At 39.3% G+C, this 22,231-nt stretch overlaps 1 protein-coding gene across 1 annotated transcript in view; it reads right to left on the bottom strand.

Annotated features, from left to right (window-relative positions):
- ASXL3 (ASXL transcriptional regulator 3) overlaps window positions 1-22,231 on the bottom strand; it is a 157,650-nt gene that overhangs the window by 107,296 nt on the left and 28,123 nt on the right. Inside the window, exons 2-3 of the mRNA XM_048840570.2 lie at window positions 21,283-21,365; window positions 8,921-8,923 (exon numbers count right to left, since the gene is read on the bottom strand). Of these exons, the coding sequence (XP_048696527.2) occupies window positions 8,921-8,923; window positions 21,283-21,365 (86 nt within the window). The remainder of the gene's footprint in view (window positions 1-8,920; window positions 8,924-21,282; window positions 21,366-22,231) is intronic.

The raw sequence follows: 22,231 nt of genomic DNA on the forward strand, positions 1-22,231 counted from the left end.
TTAACAAGGATGATTTCTTAGGCCCAACTGAATAGGGACCACAACATTGCTAGCTTCAAGCACATATAATTTGGATTCTGCTGCTAACAGCATTCTAATATAGTTTCCCTGACCTCAGTGACTATGGTTCAGTTTTTAATTTAAAGAGCTTCTGAGACCCTACTAAAAGCATTGAAATATACTCTATTTGGAAACAATTTTGACCCTATACCATAATTTCATTCCCCCTCACCTGACCCTTCTCCTCTTCCCTAGGAAGGATATTTAAGTGCAAATAAGATCTGTATTCCCTAGCAGTTCATGTTGTCTCCTCACATCCTGTGTTTGTGATGTCACAGCCACCAGTACAGCAAATGTGATATAAAAACAGAAGACTGACTTCAAAAGAGGAAAAAACAGCAGGAACACATGAACCAAGGAACAAAGATGTTTTCATGGAAATGTCATTAGTAACAAAACACAGGCAGGGGGGAATTGAGAGGGTGGGGGTGGGGTGGGCGGGGAGAAGAAATGATGAAGTTAGAAGTAGAATTCATACCTACTACAGTGATTTCTCCCCACCGCCACCACCCAAGTGATCCATGAACATCTGTGGATCTTTAAGAATGGGTTGCAATTACAGTATCTGTTTTGTTCTCAGATGTAAGGAGATCTGACCAGTGTGCTATGAGATATGAAGCTGTATGTTTTCAGCAACCCCCTGAAAAAGGAGAAAAGCATCACTGACATATTCTGAAAGGAGTCCAATTCAAATCTCTGACCAGAAGGATGAGCACCATGGTGGGAGAACAAACAATGGCTGTGAAAAGACACAAAGAAAACTTCTAGGCAAAAAAAATCCCAACACTCTAGATTTAAAGGTGCCTTGACTAGTTGCAAAGGAGTGTAGAGAAAAGTGGATTTAAATCAGTAATTTAGAAATAAAATCTCTTTTTAGCATAAAGTATTCTAGAAGTCAAAGATAGCAATCACTCAGTGACTTCTGATCTAAAGCTAACAACCTTAGCTAAGCCTCATTTTATGTTCCCCTATTTCAGTGCAAAACTCTGCAAGGACAGCACCTTTTATTCCTCCTTTAAAATATCAAAAAATGCAGGAAAGTACCTTTTTTTTCCTCCTTGTAACCATTCATGATTTTCTCCTCTGCTTTTTATGGGTCATTATTTTTCTTTTGATTTGTTTTGAGAGAGTGACAGTTTACAATTTTACACTGAATATCAAGTGGGGTTCCCCCCAATTTCATTTGTATGTCTTAGTATATCGAATTTTTACAATCTTGGGGGGGGGGGGAGTGTGGGAAGGTATCCTCCTATTTCTACATAAACATTTATATTTAAACAATAAATGAAAAAAAAATTTAAAAGAACAAAATCTATTTTGGGGGATATTAGAGTAGAACAGCAGAAAGAAGAATCTGTCCTCTATAATAAAAGCTGGGTTGGGAAAATCCTATCTTTCTGCAGTAATTTACCCTTTAAATACCCTCAACTCAAACACCTGTGAAGTGATTCCAAGAAATGACATTGTGTCACAAACATGACAACTTGCTATCAAGGAAAACCAAAAATAGAGATCTTGTAGTAATACTACTTGGTTTCAGAATTAAATATCTGCTTGCCTTTGACTACTTCAAAATAAATGTTACTGCTAAGGTTTTGCTGCCTAGCACAATCAAGTATGTCTTTAAAATATTTTTGTTAACAACTCTCATCTATCAGGAAACACTAGAAATATACAGTCTGCAGTTATGGTATATACAATTAAGAAAAAAATCAAATTTTACATGGCCCAGAGTACTGGCTCAAGTTAAGATTGTGGTTTTGAGGAAACACATTTAAATTATGGAAGGTGTGCTGCTTGGACTGGAATATGCACAGAGTGAACCACTATGCTGAAGAGGTTATAGTTAGCAGTGTTCCATGGAAGCTCCTTTCTTTCCTTCAAAGTACTAGGCAGATTATTTAACCTTCATGTTTTAACTTAGTCCAGTTGCAGATACCATTATTACATGTTATGTTATCACTAGCTCTTCTTTGTTCTTTTTTGACCTTGAGTGGTTTATTAATTCTGAGAGTGGTTTTTAAGCTTAGCATATGGTAAAATCTCAATGTACTTTCAAAACTTCATTACATAACCAGTTAAGGTTGTTAAGTGACAACAACAATATTACCTATCACATCAATTGCAAGATCCAAGCACTAAACTGTGGAAAAATCATAAATCTTATACTGCCCTCATAACAGACAAGCACATTATTCTTATTGAGTGAAATCTTGATCCCAAGTCAATGACAAAGATTCCCATTAACTTAAATAGGTCAAGGATTTTACTCACTAATTACAAAGAAATGCATATTCATCATAAAACAATTTTAACTCTTACCCAGGAATTGTTAGGATATTTATCTATCATTTATTATTATCTTGATTTCAGTGTCTATTCAGTGTCCTTTTGGATGAATACCATTAAATGGTAAACATTATTAGATAATATATTTATCAACTGACAGTAGAAAGTTTGGTAAGTACTTGTAATTCATGTTTAATGAGAATATTGTTTATGTATTCTTTAATAAGAATCTATTTAATGTTTACCTTATGTATTCATGGTATAAGTATGACACTGATCCAGCAAGTATGCACTTCATTGGACATGCACATGGATTTGAAGTTAGGCATGTGCTTAAGGACCTTCCTGAATATCAGAGCCTCCCACTGCACATCAGAAATTGTATCTAGATTTGCCAGATAGGTATGTTAGATACGTGCACCTAGCACAGCCAACATTAACTCCAAAAACTGATAGAAAGTGCAGGGGGCCTGTGCACCAACAGAGCTCGGGCCTGCCTTTTCCCCTTTTTCCAACCAATCAGGATACTCTGAAAGAGACAAGGGTACTCCCCTATTTACTCACCATGAACTACCCTCCAACAACAGACCTAGATTTGAGGGCTTACTTTTGGATTGTGGCATAAAACGTAACTATTTTTTCTAGTAGGGCCAACTCCAAGTGTTAAATAAAATAAAAAGTTTAGCCCATTAAAATCATAAGATTGGTTTAAAAATCAGGAGACTTAAAAAAAAAACCACACACAATATATTTTGGGTTCTTTTTATTTGTTTTCTGATTTTTGAGGCTTTACAGTTCACGTTTTCAAGCTTTAATCCACAACCATGACAGCTAGAAACTAATTTTTTAAAAATTAAAAGCTGAGATTATCAAGCAGTCATATGAAATAGGGCTTTTAAAAAAAAATAGCAAGTTTTGTGAGATTCAGGATAAAATTGAGAGAGCTGGCAAGGGATGGGGGTGAGATCTACCACAAGATAGGAGAAATTAATGGTTTTGAATTTTTTGGTGTTTGAAACTCATCCATTGGGAAAAGTTGCCTCCCTCTCCCCTCGAAACCTTTATAGGGACATTGGGCAGTGAGATACTAGGTTGGGAGAGGGTGGTTTAGTTGCATAAATGGCCTTTGAAGCCAATCCTGTGGTACTTATTTTGCTGCATCACTTTGATGGCCACCACTTGCTGTTCAAGAAAGCTGAACACTGATGTTACATGTAGAGGATGTGGAAGCAGAGTGTGCAGGGATCAGTTGTGAGGGTTCTGATCCTCAATAACAGCAGTAATAAGCTAGGAGAAACCATATGTAATGGCAGACTAACAGAAATTTCTAATCTCAACTTCATTGATTTCTCCCTTCAAGACATTAGGGTGTCAGCATCACAAATCCCATTCTCTGGTTCCTACTGTTAAATGAAAGATCAGTGTTAAACAAAAATTTCAATTGTCTATCATATAATTAAAGCCAAGAGCCTCCCCTCGCCCCCCAATTTTTCATGCAATGCTGAAACCTGGTTACATGACACAATAATTGTTTGCAACTAGGCGATCAATATAGCAGAAGCCAAAAGAGGGAGGGCTGCATCAGTTCTGTGGCTGTGCTGTTTGCATTAATCCTGAAAACGAGGAGATCTGCAAAAATGAGATTAAAAGCAATGTGTGCATCCTATATGTGAATTCCAGTGTGGATAAACCAAACCTGGTTCCAACTTAATCCCAATGCCCCACTGTGCTACAAAAGTTCTAAGTGTACTGATGAAGGCTCTCACCATGGGGGAGCTGGAAGTGACTAAAATCCGCATTAATCAATCTTCTGAAGCAGCTGAGAATTTTACAACCACCATGATGTCCATGGGACCATCCTAGATGGATATTGGTTGAACTGACAATGGCTGGTCACATCTGTGATCTAGGTTCACATTGGAGGTTTGGCAGTTCCAAATTTTAACTGATGTCAGGGACCAACCCCTACTTCCTACAGTTTGAGATAGGAGTACTATCCTGTTGGTGGCCAGGGAGGCAAAGCAATGTCCTTCACCTCTCCAATAAGGCCTTAAATTTTCAACCACCAGGTTTGTTTTGGTTGATAAGCCGAAATATGATGTCCAATTTTAAGTTCCCCTCATTGAGAGGAAATTCCAAGTTACTTTGTGGATAAAAAAAATGAATGGGTTTGGACCACACTACATCTCACAGATACAAGAAGACATCCACATATGGCAAAAACTAAGACTTCTCTGGCTGCGTTTTGGCCACTGATACTGAGATACCAGAAGTAGGGGGAATGATTCAGGTCACAATGTGTTATTTGGATCCATGTCTTCCTGGATGAAAAGAACTAATATGGAAGAAATATTACTTGTAAAAAATGTCAATGCCTCCCTTTGAAAAGGCAGTTTGCTGTCATAAAGAAGTTTTTTCTCAGGAAATTATCAGCACTTGACAATGACAATTGGCTAACTACCTAATCTTCCTCTTCCAGCTAAGATTATAGACCAGGTTGCCACACAACAACCCTCACCGTATTCTGATGTCTCAGATCTCCTTAACCTTTATCAGTCTAGTGCAAATCTAGGAACAGCAACTCTCTCCATAGTATCACTGCCTTAGTTCATGCATTTCTATACATCATCTGGTGGAATGGTATTTTGATATAGCTGGTTAGGTTTACAACTTTGTAACACTCTTGCAAAAACCAGAGAGGTTTTTTGATGTTTAACATATATGAAGAGGTTGAAATTGGGCTGATTTTCACCTGCTATCAACCAATAACATGACCAAAGTTTAGTAGCTCTTGAGAAAAGATAATAGCCAACAGCAGGTTTTTTTTGCAAGTTTCTTTCCCAGCCCTTCCCTGACCTGAAGTCTTAGATAGTCTCTTACTTTTTGGCTGGGGTAGTTGTAAAGGAAGGATGTCATTCTTCAGATAATGTGGTTCAATTTCTAATTGACTTAAATATTTAAAGTATTTTAATGGTCTATTAAACAAAGAGATGGACTGGTAGCACAAACAAAAAGAAATTAACAAATAGCAGAAAACAACGGTGGTTATTTTCAGTACAAATGAACAATTGTCTTGAGATATGTATAATATGATAGACATGAAGGTATTTCAAGCTCTTCTAAAAGAAAGAATATTATGTTAGCCCTTGCTTGGATTCTCAAAAGCAGATAAACTGATCTCAGTAATAACTGAAGCAGTCCCATAGAGAAACAGGTGAAAGCTAACATTTTATCTATGAAGGCTATATACTGAGAGGGAGAGACTATAGAAGCTATACATTTTTCTGGTTTCCATCTAGTGAGCAAGCATCTTCTACCAGATAAGCTTCCAAATTCCATTGCTCTCCAATTGCAGGTAAATTAGAGTCCATTAAGAATGAGAAAAGAGAACCTATTTTGTCTCATTTACCTGTCAAGGCAAATAGCTCAAAAGAGCACTCTGTAAGAACATTTTCTATTTTCTCATACCATCTTTACTGTTTGAATAACTACAGGTCAGAGGATGTTAATGTCTCTAAATTTTTTTTTTAAATTCATTAATCCTTTTCATAAAGGTAAAAAATTGGCTTTTACTTGTCAATTCCTCCCATTTACACCTTGAATATTTGCCAGCCAAAGGATTATTGAGATTTCAGTGTTCAGATATCAAAGTGATTGTTATTGATAAATACTGATTTGTATGTGAATTACGTGCAAAAAATGGGAAAATTTCATGTGGCTTCACCAAAAACTAACTGCATATTAAGTAGTACACTTTTTTCTTTCAGATAACGTCATGTAAAGAATTAAGAAAAGTTTCCATATCAGCATATGAATTGCTTTTCATTTTAATTCTGCTTTCACACTAAAATTGGACAAAGTAATTTGATCTCACAGTAACTTAAAAGATTGGTATAAGAATAGAGAAAAATATGAGACGAAAACAGCACTAATTAGCTTTAAACAAAATAAAAACTGCTGCATTTAAAGTGTATTATATACCTTCCTGAAGAGTTACACTTCATCTATGTCAAAGTCCTTGTACAGAGAATTCCTGCAGTCATTTTTGGTTTTATTTCTACACAGAGATCAGGGTGGATAAAAATCAATGATTTAAAAAAAAAATCTGGGTTTTTTTTATTTTAATCTGATTTTTTTGATAAAATGCTTTTTGAGGAAAAACCCTATCTAAAGATAGTTTTAATTAAGATACATTATAGCTCAAAGATATCTCATCATGGAATAGGGATTATAAATTCTAATTCTAGTAATAATATATATATATAATAATATATATGAGTATAATAATTTATATGAGACAATATATTCATGTAATGTTTAAGAAAAGTTTTGTAAATGAGTTCCAATAGTTCATGGATTAGTGACTCAATTTTATAGGGCTCCAGGGCTTCTGTATAGATTATTTAGGTTAATCTTTCTATCTACCCAATGGGACTCAGTGCTCAGTCTAGAAGATACCATCAGAAATGCTTAGTTTTGCAGTTCTCAAACTGTGGATTTCTGTCTCCAGAGATAACATGCTTGTTAACAGCAAAAATGTTTTTAAATAAATAACTAATATGTAGAGGTGAAAAATAACAGACCTCAACCCTATTGTCCCTCTGCAAATTTGTATACAGAGAGTCAATCCTTTACCTCTCTCTAAAAGTGCAAAGTTTCAAAAAAGTTCAATGAATAGAAGATTGTTGGGGGCGGAATCGATCTGGACAAGGAGAAGTCTGGAGATAAATTTGAGAAGGGAGGGACAGGCAATAGAAACAAAAGTGAAACTTTTTGAGCAGCATATTCCGGAATTCTTGAGGCCTTTCTGAGTGTAGACTTCATTGATTTTAGATCTACCATACCATTCTCTCACTAGAAGGGAAAACCTATAATGGCAGCAGGCCATAAAGGAGACCCAGTTTGGGAATATTTTAATGAAGTTCCTCTACCTGTGAAGAATATGTATTAAGATTATAACAACCAACAAGAATGCACTTTTATGTAGAAATCCATGATTAAATTGAGTCTTCCTAACTAGTGATTTAAATCAAATCTACCCTGACAGAGCTGTTTTGGAAGTTAAAATATACCAGTGTATGAATAACACGTCTCAGAAACAGACCCTAGAATGCCCCTCCTACCCCATATATACCTCAACAACTCTCCACCAGCTCCCACTTAGCCTGACAGCCGCCACACACATCCCAGCAGCCCTGAAATATATCCTGCTCACCACGGCCGCACAACACCTCAGCCATACTGGCCACAACCTCCAACATCCCCCTCTCCCCCAACGTTCCAGCCCTCAATCCCGCACACACACACCCGTGTTCCACTTGCCCCCCCTACACGGCTTCCCAATACTCCCCACTCACCCCAAAGCACAGCAACTTGCTCCATGACCTTCTTGGCTGTGCACCCTCCTCCACATCTCCTAGCTCAGTGCTCCACTCCTGTCCCAGCTAGGATTGCCACTCCTGATCCCAGCTGTGATGGAGGAGCAGCTGGGCCAAATTTGAGTAAATGGCACTGCCTGCTAAACCGTGCACAGGGTTGCAGCATCACTCAGTTTTATTTTGTTTTTTTTTCCCAGTAGCTGGGGGGCCCCTGAGATGGAAGCCCTGTGAAAGTGTCCCGAGCGCACATCAGTTAAGATAGGCCTGCATGGTAGAGGCTTTGTGTGTCCCCCCATATCCCCTTATCGGGATCACCTAATCTTCCCCCTGCCAGGTTGTTCTCTATTCCTCTTCCCCCCATACCAGAATCCCCCGTGTCAGGGACTGTGTGCACTTCCCCATACTCCCCCAAGTTGTTTGTCTTCTTTCTTTTTGAGATATAAATCATTGAGGGTATCTATCTGTTAAACTCTATTGGGAGGACAACAGACAAGACTGAGTAGTGTGATGCTGGCGGGTGTTAATGGGTGCCACCAACTAGTCCTTTATCTACAGTCAATTACAGAGGTGTTTACAGCTGTGGCAGTGCTAATCAACTGTCAGGGTTCCATGTGTCCCCCATTTTTCCAGATTTTCCCTAACAGCAGCAGAGAGTTCTGACCACGGAGGCCTGAAAAATTCTCTGAAATTCTGGATTGATTGGATAAGAAGTTAAAAAGTTATTGCATTACAGACAGACAGCCACTGAGCTGAGCATCGGCCTTCACAAGCTCTGTCTACCATCAAACCTCAATGAACTAAAGATTTCTTAAAATGCTAAGAGCTCTGGACAATAAGGGGCTCATATTATTAGAAAACCAATTTATAGCCTCCCTGCTCTTAACCAGGAGATGTTGGCAAAGCTGGCTGATTAAGACAAACCTCAGAGAACATATCACCCTTCACATCATAGTGGTTAAGTTAACAAGCGTTCAGATGAACATACACTTTGACTGGATATAGGTAAAAAGGATTAAATTAAGCAAGGGAAAATTCTAAGATTGAGTATCAGGAAACTGCTCCCCAAAAAGTAAGATCTGTTAAATTAGGGAAAAAACCACCACTTTAGTCATTTAAACCCAAACTGGTGTATCCACTGGATACAGGGAAGAAACTTGCACTGGCAGGGGAATGGATTATTGATCTAGTAAGACTTTCTCCCTCTTTAACGTCCATGTGTGTACAAATGGATTTGTACATATCTGCAAGAAATCTTAATTTCTCTCTCTCAAAAAAGATGCAAAATTTAAAGAGGATTTACTTTTTTTTACTAAGAGGAAAGAAAATAATTAATAAATCAACTTTTGCTGCTATATTGCTAAAGGGAGGCTACACCTTCCCAGAAAAAACTTTGAAAGCTGTTCTTGACGCAATCTGTATACATTTTAAAGGGACAGTAAGCATTTGGGGACTCCAATACTCTAGTTTCCATTTCCACACAAGTTTTTTTAGTTACTAATTCGGGTCTCTCAAAAAATTCTATAACTGAATTTTATTAACCATGACGAAGGATAGATGAACACAGGTTGCCTTTGTTACATAAAGCATCGAAAATATAGAGACATTACACCTTCTATTTCACTATGAAAAGGATTGTAAGCATGGAATTTGTAGAAAGGGCCACACAACTTTAATTTTCACAGCTGGTGCCTATTTCCCACCTCCAAACAATAGGGGGGGTTGGACCAATAAGAAGTGTTGATTTTTATTGTACCCAATGTAGTTGGTAAATGTCACAAATAAGACTATCAAATATTATATTAGTAGTCACTATTCACTGTAACAATTGTTTACTCTCCCTCCCTCCATACTTAGATAAAAGTAATGTCTGCAATATGGCACTAATACACAGTGTGGATCCTAATTTCAGCAAGTTACACAGTAACAATGGAGACTTGGGACATATTAAAAGACAAAATGTTTTTGCTTTACAGACCTTAAATGATGACATATGTTTAGCACATCACAAAATGTAACTGTAACTGTACTATTGTTTCCAATTACAACTAAACACGGATTAACTGTAAAATCTTCACACTTTCACTGTATGTGTTATAATTTTGCAGTATAACTACAATATAGCACATATTACCTTTAAACAGGATTCAAGCACTTAACACTCCTATCTAGCTCTTGGGGAAAAAACAGAATTGGTAAACAAAAACTGAAATAACTATATAAGTAAAATAAAAATATATTTTCATTATAGCTAGGAAAGCAAGCTGTTCATACAGATTACATTCTCATTTTCACAGGTCTTCATAGTGTAGTACTTTCCAGTGTTACTTCTTGATTTAAAATAAACTATTTTATTGCTGACCCTTTAGAAAACGAGCAACAGTATTTTGTATAACTTCTATGAAAGTTGGATAGATGGTTTGCGGTACGCATCAGCCTATAGTATGACAGAGTTCACTAGGTGGAGAAATGAAGCACTGAACAAATTACAAGCAAAAATATTAACCGAAAGAATAAAATCCATCATCTTAAGTAAGAGAATCAACTGTTCTAAGGCCCCAGTTCGCTAAAGCACATGCTTAAATTCTTTGATGATCAGCACCAAAGTGCAGAAGGGTAAGCCTTAAAAAATATTGTAAGTAATGTCAACTCTTAAAGATCTAAGGGCAAGTGATGGAGTGACCTGTGCTTTTTTAGTTTGGTGCTTTTTATTCCTACAAATTCAGCAACTACATACAGTCAATTTACCACAGGATACAAACTATATTATGGAGTGCCTGTATTTTATCCTCTTTATTTTATATATTTATACATATATGCACACACAGAGAAAGGTCTAGTGGATAGCGTACTGACTGGGAGTCACATGACTAGGGTTCCATTCTCAGCTCTGTTGTGTGATCTTAGGCAAGTCACTCCACCTGTCTCCATGTTTCTCTTGCCCTCCACCCTATGCCTTGTCAATTTATACAGTAAACTCTTCAGGACAGAAGCTGTTTCACACTATGTGTTTGTGCCCAGTACAATGGGGTCCCAATCCACTATTATAAATACAAATACATAATGCCAATTGTCTTTTAAACTCCCTCTTAAATTTAACCCACATGATAATAAAGTTGAACTTAAATTTATATCTGAGAGAAACATAAAACTGACACCAATTTGAAATATTTCTCATATGACACATAGAAGCAACAGTCAAACTGCATCAAAAATGTTCATGGAAACAACTAATTTTCTGGCACTGTTCCTTAAAGCCCCTTGACAAAGCTTCCTTAGCACTCCAAAATGGAGAGAAGCAGTGTTAAAATATACAAATTAGGGATTGTTTCTACATAAAAGTGAACTAAAATAAGCCATCAGTGGCTTAAATATAATACATTAAAATATGCCTAAAATGATGAATTTTAGAATTATCAGTCCAGAATAATGTAACCAAGATTCAGAAACATTTACAAAATAAAAACTGTAGTCTTTGCAACTCCAATTCACCTGTCTGCAATGGAATACGACCACAACAATGTCAAAGTTCCATTGTGCCTGTGTACAAACATATACTCTGTGACTGTCTCTTCCCCCAAAGAGCTTACAGTGTAAAAAAGACAAGTAACAGATATACGAGACAAACAAGAGGGCCAGGAGGAGAGCGGTGGAGACAGAGTAGCAAATATAATCTGACATGCACCGTTCTGCAGTGACTGCAGCTGTCCACCTGCACTACCATAATCAGATTGCAGTCTGCTGTATTCATTATGGAAGAGGTGAGTTTTGAGAAGGTACCTGAAGGAGGACCAAGAGGGGATTTTTCTAGCAGTCTTTCATTGAAAGAATGGGTAGAAGTTGCTCAGATACAACTTCTCTCATCACTCCATAGCCAAAAACTGCATTTGTTGATGCACATGCAGTAATTCAATCATACCAGGTGAAAAAATGCACACAAACTTTATTTCTCTCTTCCACCAAAATGTCCCCTTCTCTGTCCCAAAGATTGACTACATCCAAGGCAGAACAGGTTTTGACATTGTTTTTTTCAATGTACTCCTTCATCTGAATAGGCCTCCCAAATACCATCTAGCAGACTAGAGTTACCTTAGAGATTTTGGTCCCCATCCTTGGCTCTTCCCATAACAAGACGACCCTAAAGACCAAAAATCCTTCATTGTTTCAAAGCTGACTGTTAAGGTTCAACAACAGTCAAAGGCCACGTGCTGTTTTCTTTTTTATTCTGAGTGGAAGAATAAAACTGGGCAGTGATAGTACTTCTTGACCAAGACGAAACCTTGAAACTACTGGAGAAAGGAAGAAAGCCTCGCTATACCGTGGAGATCCAGAAATAGGTTGGCAGTAAAGAGAACAGAGCTGCCAAGCTCGTTTACCCTATTTTCAGAAAAGCAGCGACTGGGAAAGGGTTTTTAAAGTCAGCAACGCCACGGACATAGAACTCAAAGGCTTAAAGAGAAACTGGCAGAAAGATCAAGGGATGTAGAAGCACTGGGTAAAATATCAAAAGCACTGGCATCACTTAGGAACCTATATCCCAGTGACTTTAGATGGGACTTTGGTGCTTTTTAAAATTTTATTCAATAGGTTTAACAGAGACAGAACGGATAAATGCCCACATGAGAGCTGTGACCCAGATGGAGTCCCCTGAGATTCCTAAGAGTCCCTGAGGTCTACCAATGCCTTCCTAAAAGCCCTATATGCAAGGAAATTGATGTACATGTTTTTCCTCTGAAAAGAATCATTTCCTCAGGCTCATTCTGAACTCAAAATAAGGTCTTTAGTGTCCACTGTCCCTATTACCAACCTAGGAGATCCACTAAACAGGTGACTCTTCATTAACTAACTGAATAGGACAGGGGAATGAAAAGAGTCTTGTATGTTTTGGATGCACTGATTCCAGAGAGGATCAGAAACTGCTGGAGAACCTGAAATCATAACCAGACAAGACAGAGGCAATATACGAGGATACTCAGTAGGTACAGCTTCTGTAGGACACAACAGCAGTACTGGGATTGAAGCCAGAAAAAAAAAAAAACCCACAATGACTGTCAGAGACACTACCTCCTGTGACAAGGTCTCTATTTCAAGACATTTGGGGGTGGGAATGGACAGATCCTTGTACACAAAACTGGTGCAGTGAAAAATGTTCCAGGATCCACTCCATTTGTTTCACCTTAGAAGCTGGGCGCTTAAAGAGTCTGGTGAGCATACTGTTTAGGTTGACACGGGAGGGTGTCATTTATCAATGGACAAATTAGAACTGCATAAGGTTAGGTGTGCTCCTTTGATGGCTCTTCTCAGGTAAAAGATGAAGTTGTAGGCTTACTTCCAGGCAACATACTGGTGTAATATTTCTGCACAAACAGCATAAATCCTCTAGCACAGGGGTGGGCAAACTATGGCCCACGGGCCGGATCCAGCTCCTCGGGGCTTTGGATCTGGCCCGTGGGATTGCCACCGCCACGTGCACCACACCACTCCAGGAAGCGGCCAATGGGAGCTTCGGAGGAGGTACCCACAGGCGAGGGAAGGGAAACAAGAGGAGCCCTCTGCGCCCCCCCTCCACCCTCAGGGACCACAGGGACATGGTGCCAGACGCTTCCCGGAGCGGCGCAGCATGCCACCCTGGAGTCGCTCTAGGTAAGTGGCAGTGGACCGGAGCCTGAACTCCTCCTGCACCCCGCCCCCCAACTCCCTCCTCTAAGCCCTCTGCTGCATCCCGCACCCCTCCTGCACCCCAACTCCCCGTCCTGAGCCCCCTTCTGCACCCCTCCTGCACCTCATCTCCCTGCCTTGAGCCCCCTGCTGCATCCCCAGCCCTCCTACACCCCAACCCTCTGTCCTGAGCCCCCTCCTGCACCCCAACCCCCTTCCCTGAGCCCCCTCATGCACCCCGCACCCTTCCTTTGCCCCAACCCCTTGCCCTGAGCCCCTTCCTGCACACTGCACCCCCTCCCAAACCCCAAACTCCGCCCCCGCACCCTAACCCCCTGCCCCGGCCCTGCAAGCAATTTCCCCACCCAGATGTGGCCCTCGGGCCAAAAAGTTTACCCACCCCTATTCTAGCAGAAAATCTTGAGAATAATCACGGTCTTTCTCTGGCGCCTCCTCAGGCTCTGAAATCTCAGTATCAGCAGCTAAGTGAGAAAAGGCTATCACCACCTTTGAGGATGAGAAGTAGAAAGGTAACAATGCTCACTCAAACCTATGACAAATATCTCTTCTTAGTCTTCCCAAAGAAGATTATCACCACCAGAATCTATCTGATCCTATGTAGACAGCACAACCCTGGGCAGAATAACAGCTGCACAAGAATGATAACCAATGTACTTTTTGGAGAGGAGAGGGGGATGAGGGAGAAGGACTTGAATTGACATTTCCTGTAGTAACTAAGAGGGAAGCCAAGTCAAGAAGGAAAGAGAGGTAGGGTTAAGAATTCTACAGGTAAGTTACAAATGCAGTAAAAATAGCAGAGTGAGCAGGATTTCTTACTTCTGCTGAAGCAGTGGTTCTCAACCTGTGGCCTGCAAGCCGCTTGCGGCCCAATCAGCACACAGATGCAGCCCATGTGACATCCTCAGGGTCATACAAGTAGTATTGGACGCAGCCCACAATAGTAAATAGGTTGAGAACCACTGTTCTAAAATAATAGTAATAGTAAAAGTAATAGGCCAGTCACAGTTACTTGAAGATACTCAGGTCAAATATTCCTTAACAGCAAGAATAGTAAGAAATGATCTTGCCCCAGAGTTCAGAATCCTGAGTGTGACAGACGAGGAAGGCAAAGAAACACAGGACCTGTGGGTTAATGTTACATTCCAAAAGTTAAACATTTCTTGCCCCCCTTTTCTTGGTTTATTGCCCTTTTAACTCCCGTTGAGTAACCTTTTCTTTAATCTATTCTAGAGAGGAAGGAGTAGAAGTGAATTTCTGAGTGTTACCAAGCAAGGCAGAAGGAGAAGTACAAAACTAGGGAGAAACAGGGCATGAACAAGAGTCCTCGGCACCAAAACTTTTGGCACAATTTGACTGGAAATTTTCCCCAAAAACTCATGTGATAAGAATGAATGGCTGCAGACTAATATTTCAATGTTCTCAGTTTCTGGACTCAGATGGGAGGGAATCACATAACTGACTTCAGGTTCCATCCAATACATGTTAAGATTTCATAGTACATTCCAAAGAGTCAGACCTATGATTTTTTTTACTTGCACAGTAGAACCTCAGAGTTATGAACTGACCAGTCAACCACACACCTCATTTGGAACTGGAAGGACACAACCAGGCAGCAGCAGAGACAAAAAATAAAAAGCAAATGCAGTACAGTACTGTGTTAAACAAACTATATAAACATAAGCTGGCCCCAGCTTTTTTGCTGCCCCAAGAGGAAAAGACAAAAAAAAAAATGAAGGACCTGCAGCCGAATTGCCGCTGAAGAGGGAGAGAGGGAGTGAAGGACCCGCCACCGAACTGCCGCCGAAGACGCGGATATGCCGCCCCAATTACAGACAGAGTGCTGCCCCTTTCTATTGGCCGCCCCAGGCACCTGCTTCCTTTGCTGGTGCCTGGAGCCGGCCCTAATCGGGGATAGTTACTATCTGGTGGTGGGAGGTGTCATTTAATAGTATTTTTCATCCATTGGATGCAAAGATACCTTTTGCAATGAAACAAAATAATATGTATGTTAAAATAACCATTAATTTTTTACAGTAAGACTCTGAAACCCTGGTCTTTTTCCTTCTCCTCTTACTGAGGACCTGAATTTTCTGTTCCACTGTGGCTGTAAGTGTCTCTCCACAAAGTAACACACTCTTCAGAGAAGAACTGCATCTTTGGAAAGTCTGTATGTAGCAGGGACATAGTAATTTTGTGCAGTTTAGTACTGTAAGTGTTATCTGGGGTAAGAATTTAAATATAGCTTTGTACATTATGATAGCTTTTGCACTGCTCCAGAAAGGCTTAAGAAAAATTGCAGTGTCAGAAAGTGACAATCAGTAGATGACCAGAGGCGTAACAAGTAACAACAGGAGATACAGAATCTGTGATTCATAATGTTCCAATCTTTTATTTGGGAAGCACTTGTTTTGTTTTTAACTAAAACAAGTAACTCATACTGCTAGATCTAAGTCTGCAGATTCATTACCTGTCCTAAATATAATTCAGACATATTTGAAGCTTGTACTTTTAGCACATATACCTCATGACTATGGAATGAGCTGCCTTTTCATTTTTGGGAAGCCAAACTGGTTTCCATTTTTCAACAAAATGAAAATATACTTATTTGATGTTTCAAGTTTATGTAAAGCACCAGGAGCATTCTGTAAGGAATCCTGTATGCACTGCAGGAGTTAAAAAAAAAAATCCACTTGCCCTTGGCCAGTGGGTAAGTACTCCCCATTGAGTATGGGAGCCCAAGTCATCAATTTTGGCAGAATTTAAACTTTCAATTGAAAGAAAAAGATTCTAGTCCTTTCAAATGTCAATCTAACGTAACCAGCATCGTGTTGTATTCTTGAGTCTGCAGACAGCGAGGTCCACTGCCTCTGCTGCTGTTCATAGCTTCCTCAAACAGCAACAGAGTGAAATGATGCGGCTCTAGCTCAGTTTGTTGTTGTTCTGAACCCCGTAAGCAGTAGTGAAGCTGCCACAAATCATGTCAATTTGATGATGCTACCTAGGAAACCTGTAAGCAGCAAAAGCGGGCATGGAGTTATTCCCAGAAGACCCACCCACCCACACCGGCCCACCTGTACCCCAGTTACCAGGAGGGGTACAGTAGCCAAGAGCTGTCTCCTCTCTCCCCTCACAGCAGCCAGGAGCCTCTGGAATTGCCAGAAATCCAACCAACAGCTACAGGGGTGATGGAGCATCACATATATCAGACAATTACTATCCTGAGACGAATAAAAGAGAACAAGCACTGAAAAGTAGCTCAGGATCAGTACCGACTGTAAAAATCCCAACACCTACACCCTCTCCCATCAGCTGGGGATAGTGGTGGGGCTGAATTCTTCATCAGGGCGTTCCCTTTGAACATCACTAGTGGTATACCCCTCCTCATCTTTCATCTATCACTTCATATCTGGCTACTAGGTTTCTGGTAATTATTTTAATCCCTTTGACATTTCTCTAATAATAAAATTGCCTGCTGTTGGCAAGTGAGTCAATTCCTTTCAGAATCCTTTTTGCCATCCTACACTCATGCAAATTACCATTATAATTCTTTTTAACTGAAAATAATCAGAAGAGGTTCTGCCCAAAGATTTCTCACAAGTCCTTCCCCACGACATTATATTGCCTGGACTCTAAACTAGCCTGCAGCAAAACTGTATAAACTAGAAAATATGGAAGCAGTGGTGAGCTGGAGCCGGTTTGCACCGGTTCATGCGAACCGGTTTTTAAATTTTGAAGCCGGTTTAGAACCGGTTGTTGGGTGGGCGGGGGGGGGGAGCAAACTTTGGCCCGCGGGACCATCCTTTCCGTCCCACCTGAGCTCTCGGCTGGGGAAGCTCCCCTGAGAATTTGTACTCACCCAGCGGCACTCCAGGCCTTCGGTGGCACTTCGGCGGCGGGTCCTTCAGTGCCACCGAAGACCCGGAGCAACTGAGGGACGTGCCGCCAAAGTGCTACCGAAGACCCAGAGCGACTGAAGGAACCGGTTCTTCAGCTTCTGGCAGCTCATCACTGTATGGAAGCCAAGCAACTTTTGACAAAGTTAACTTCCGTTTAAAAGTCATCATTGTGAATGGCTGCCAGAACATTAATTTTGTTCTCTCTTTCTAACTGCCTGATAAATTCTCTCAAAGAAGAAACCTACTGACACATAACAGGTCCTTATCAACATGAGCACATATTTTTAATCACACCTGGACATTTGAAACTTTACAAGATGTGAAACTGATGTTTCCTATGATGTAATTTTTATACTGATTCTGACATCTCTCAAAATCAAACGTCTACCCTTAAAATCATTGCGGATTTTATCTCGATTTTTAAAAAATTATATTAGAACGCAAGTGTTTGTTTTAATTAATCCATATATTTTTCTCATTATCCCCTCTTGACTTAGCCTGCTATAAGAAACATTACAGCAAATACAAGTTTCAACTAAAATACAAGTCACAGGAAATAAAATTAATTATAATCTCCAATTACATACACATTTCATTTGTTTTTATGAGGAAAACAGTAGGTTGGAAAGCTATGTAAGTTGGTAATGGAGCAGGAAGTCTCTCTCAATCACCAATTCAAATTTGGCTCATGTCAGTACTATCCAAAAATTGTTATCATTAAACCACTGCTTAGTGGCCTACATAAAATAATTTGGTGTTCTCAATCCAGTTAAAAGTGGCCAGGTAGCACAATGACACCTTCGTTTGCAATCTCAGCAGAGAGGCCATTGTTTAAACAGACACATAGCTAAACTACCCTGTCTCCAAGGAAAGCAATTATTTCAGAATAAGGTTGAGGTACAATGAAAGGTAAACTTGAAGTTTGCACTATTGTTGCATGCATTACACCTGTAGATAAAAGACTACAGTCTCAAGGGATGCCAGTTTGGCTTTGTTTGCTAACGCTTACATTTAGACACACAAATAATTTCTTTTAATTAGTTAAGAAAAATGTCAAGCTTCTAGGCCCCAAAATTATTTACCTTAAAAGTTGGTTTTCCTTCCAGGTACAGAGAGGAGGATTGGCCAGATGATGATCTTTTACAAGTGATTGTCGCAGCAGGAAAGATATTTAAAAAACAAAACAAAAACAAAACTGAAACATGGCATCTCAAACAAGATATAAATCTGCACAAGTGCACTCTGCAGCTCAGCTTATGACCATAGTTTTTTGTTTGTTTTTCCCTGGAGGTGCACCTGGATTTGTGCTTGTGGTTTTGTTTTTTAAATTTTTTCCCTGCTGGACTTAATGTGGGTAAATAAACAACCAAACTGTTGGGGGATTCCACATCTTTGTAGCATCAAAGAGAAATAAATGTAAGGGCCTAAAAGGCCAACAGAGTCCTAATGATTGGCCGCTAATGGCAACAATAAAACTGCGAAAACCTAAAAGTTATTAATTCTGAGTTGCTAATACAGCAAGAAATTTTAGATTACCTGTAGTTATTTTTGCAATACACGTGCGAAATGACTGAACTGAGCAGTCCTATTGTTCACTATACACTGGAAAGGCTGGAAGAGAATTCTAAGAGAACTTTGCCCAGAATTGCTACAGGTTTGCTGATAAACATATCAGCAAAAGGAAGAGGGAACAGGATACATAACCTTTCACTGTTGGTTCAAATCCAGTCCAGTTGAAAGAAAGTCATCAAAGAATGAAGGCTGTTCAGTGGTCCAAGACAGTTTGGTGGTCTCATTCCAGCTCTTTTTTTCCCCCCGGGGGGGAGGGTACAGGTTGACTACTCATCACAAAATCCACCACTACTTGTAAGTCTCAGTAGATAGCAGCATGGAAACTAAAGTGCCTTGTTAGCCCTAGAAAGGTCCCCTGCAGATTATAGTTAAAGTAGCATGGCTAAATAGGGTAAGTTTGCACAGACTGCTGCTCTAGTAGAGGAATTTAACAACCAACATTCTCAGTCAAAAACCTTTCATGAGCACTTAATTTCAACTATTTTCAATGCAGTAGAAAACACTTAATCCAAACTTTGTTTAAATTTAAACTCGATTCTAAAAAAAAGTCACAATTTCCAGACAACTGCAACAATCATAATTTTTAGGCTCCTCAGTTTGGGGCACAGTTAAGGAATAGACAATATAGGGATTTATCCTGCCTTCAATAGTAGGAATGCTCATCACCACACATGACATTCCGTATAGTTAGTTACTACTAATTACCCACACATGTGCTGTATTCATTTTACAGCACATACATACTGAACCACAATACAAATCAAACAGAAATGAAAACTTGCTGATCCTTTTCTTGCCTGTCAAGCTGAGTTCGTGCATTACTACAAGGCTGATTTTCCATTTAGTAGGTTATTCTTCCTCTTGTATGATTTATTTATATTTACAATCAAAAGGAGCTTTTCTGTTTTCTGTATTTTAAGTATATTAAAGAGCTAGCTTCACCTCCTATCCAGTCTCTGTATACTGCTTTCTCTTGAATACACCACGATGGGGAGAAAAACACTCTAAGAAGTATGAAGAAGCATTTTTATTATAACAAGAATTAGTAGAATAGAACTGTAAGCCAAAGTGCAGTAGCATCATGTTACAGACTTGAAAGAGCAATCAGTAGCTCATTTGCTGCTGTGGAGTATCTTAATATACAATTTTCAAGTGATTTCTTTTGTGAGACTTTTTTGTTGTTTGCATATCCTTGTGGCACAGAGTCTAAGCTCAGACATTTATTTTCTAAGGCTCTCTCTTTCTTCCTTGGCACTGGCACAAATATTTTACATGATTTCTGAACTACATTTGCAGAACTTTAGGGGGCAAATGCATCTTCCACGTCTACATAATACTATGCCTGTTGCTATTCATTCCACCAACACACACTTATTATATCTTACAACATGCTCGTATCTAGTTTACCAGTAAGCTGCATGGTTATATACTGTGAAAGACTCTGCACTGCATTATTCCTTCTGTTTCTTAGGAAATGTTTCTGAATGACAAGAAACATAACACAGTACCCAGGAAAGATTCTTTTGGGTAAACAATATAAGTTCAGAAATAACAGATATAATGCATTACTATTCTACTAGACTAGTTGTCTTTAAAAGCTCACTTGCCCTACATTTTAGGAGCCACAGTAAAAGGATGTAATTAAAATAGAAACAAATGCCTACCTTATTTTGCTGCCACAGGTCAACACCTACTGACACAGTATCTTTGAAGAGAAATTCCCTCTGAGCAGTTATCCCTCAACACCAGTCATAGAAGAAGAAAATGCACCATGTATTTGAGCATCATTATTATTTTCCTTCCCAAACTAATCTCTCCTTTCCTGTTAGAGTAATCTGTTGTTTTGTTTTCATGTCCAAGCTCTCAGTTATAGCGTAGATCACCTCACAGTTGTGATTCAGGAATAGGAGCTGTGTGTCCACTTGAAGCAGAATGCTTCGAGCTCAATCCAAAGCTCACTGGAGCCAATGGAAAAACTGCTATTAACTTCATTGAACTTTGGATCAAACCCCACTACCCCAACCTGCTCATCCTCCAGGGGTTTATCCATTGCAAACCATTTCTGCATCCAAATCACTTTGCAATAAGTTGAGTCACATGAGTATTTAAGAAACCTTTTAAAAAAAAAAAGTGGGTGAAGTAATCTCTTTTATTGGCCCAACTTCTGTTGGTGAAAGAGATGAGTAGGTCCAATAAAAAAATATTACCTCACCCACCCTGTCTCGCTGTTATCCTAGGACCAACACACTGCTACAAGACTACAAACTAAAAAAGTCAGATAAGCTTCCACACGCTGACATTCTGAATTAGCCAGTGCATATTACTTTAGAAATAGCATACAGGCCTCACTAACACTAGATTTCATTGTTTTCAAAGAAATTGTAAGAGATATTGAACATATAAATACTGACCTTGTTTCTTTTAACCCTTCTTTCTGAATGACTTCCAGTATTTGTTTTGCAGTCATTGGTGAGTTGGGGTGTTTTTCCAATGCCTAAAAAGAAATGATATATATATGTGTAACTAAGATACAATAATTCTGTGAATTTGAAAGGTTATGTGTTCATGCATTTTTTTCCTAATTATTTTTGGAGGGGGAATTGCAGTGTTGAGACTGGAGTCCTCCATCTGTTGGAAGGCCAGATATAGTCCGGGACACTGCAGAAAAAGTGAGATTTACTTGCTGCTTGTGTGCATCATCTGCTGAAATGCATGGGAATATTCTTCCAAAGATACAAAATAAACTAAAAAGAGTTAAAATATGAAACCTATTTGAGGACACCAATACTGCAGTACAGTTTCTCTGAGTCAGGGGGGAAAAAAAGAGTGAGAGATTGCTAGTTTTTGCTCACTACTTTAAAAACAGTATGAGGTCACTGAACTACTGTGCTTACATCTTATGATGACCTCAGAAACAAAAAAGGCTAAAAACTTCTGTTTGCAAAGGAGGAGCCACTGTCAGAAGTGACATGATAGGTTTCAAATTTTAAATGCTTTTTGTTTTTAAGAAGATGAAAAATTAAGTGGTCAAAACAGTCACAGAAGCACACAAGATGCCACATGACTCACTCGAGTGCAGTATGTTTTCCAGTTCAGCTCAGTTTTCCACTCCTTTGCCTTTTCCAATTGAGCCCGAATTAATCCACTCCTCATCCCAATTCAGACCAATTGGCATGGAATTTTCTAGTTTGTCATTTGCTTTTTGTCCCTTTTCAATTTTAGCCAGTTGACTCTTTCTGCCATTCTTTTGCTCATGTTAGGTGCCAGATTGACAGCCCTGGAAACTGAAATCCTTTATCAACAGAAAAGGTACAGCACAGGCAATGGCAATGCAAGCTTCCCCCCAGTGTCATTCCAATG

The sequence above is a fragment of the Caretta caretta genome, chromosome 2 (assembly GCF_965140235.1).
Source record: "Caretta caretta isolate rCarCar2 chromosome 2, rCarCar1.hap1, whole genome shotgun sequence".
NCBI classification, from domain to species: domain Eukaryota; kingdom Metazoa; phylum Chordata; order Testudines; family Cheloniidae; genus Caretta; species Caretta caretta.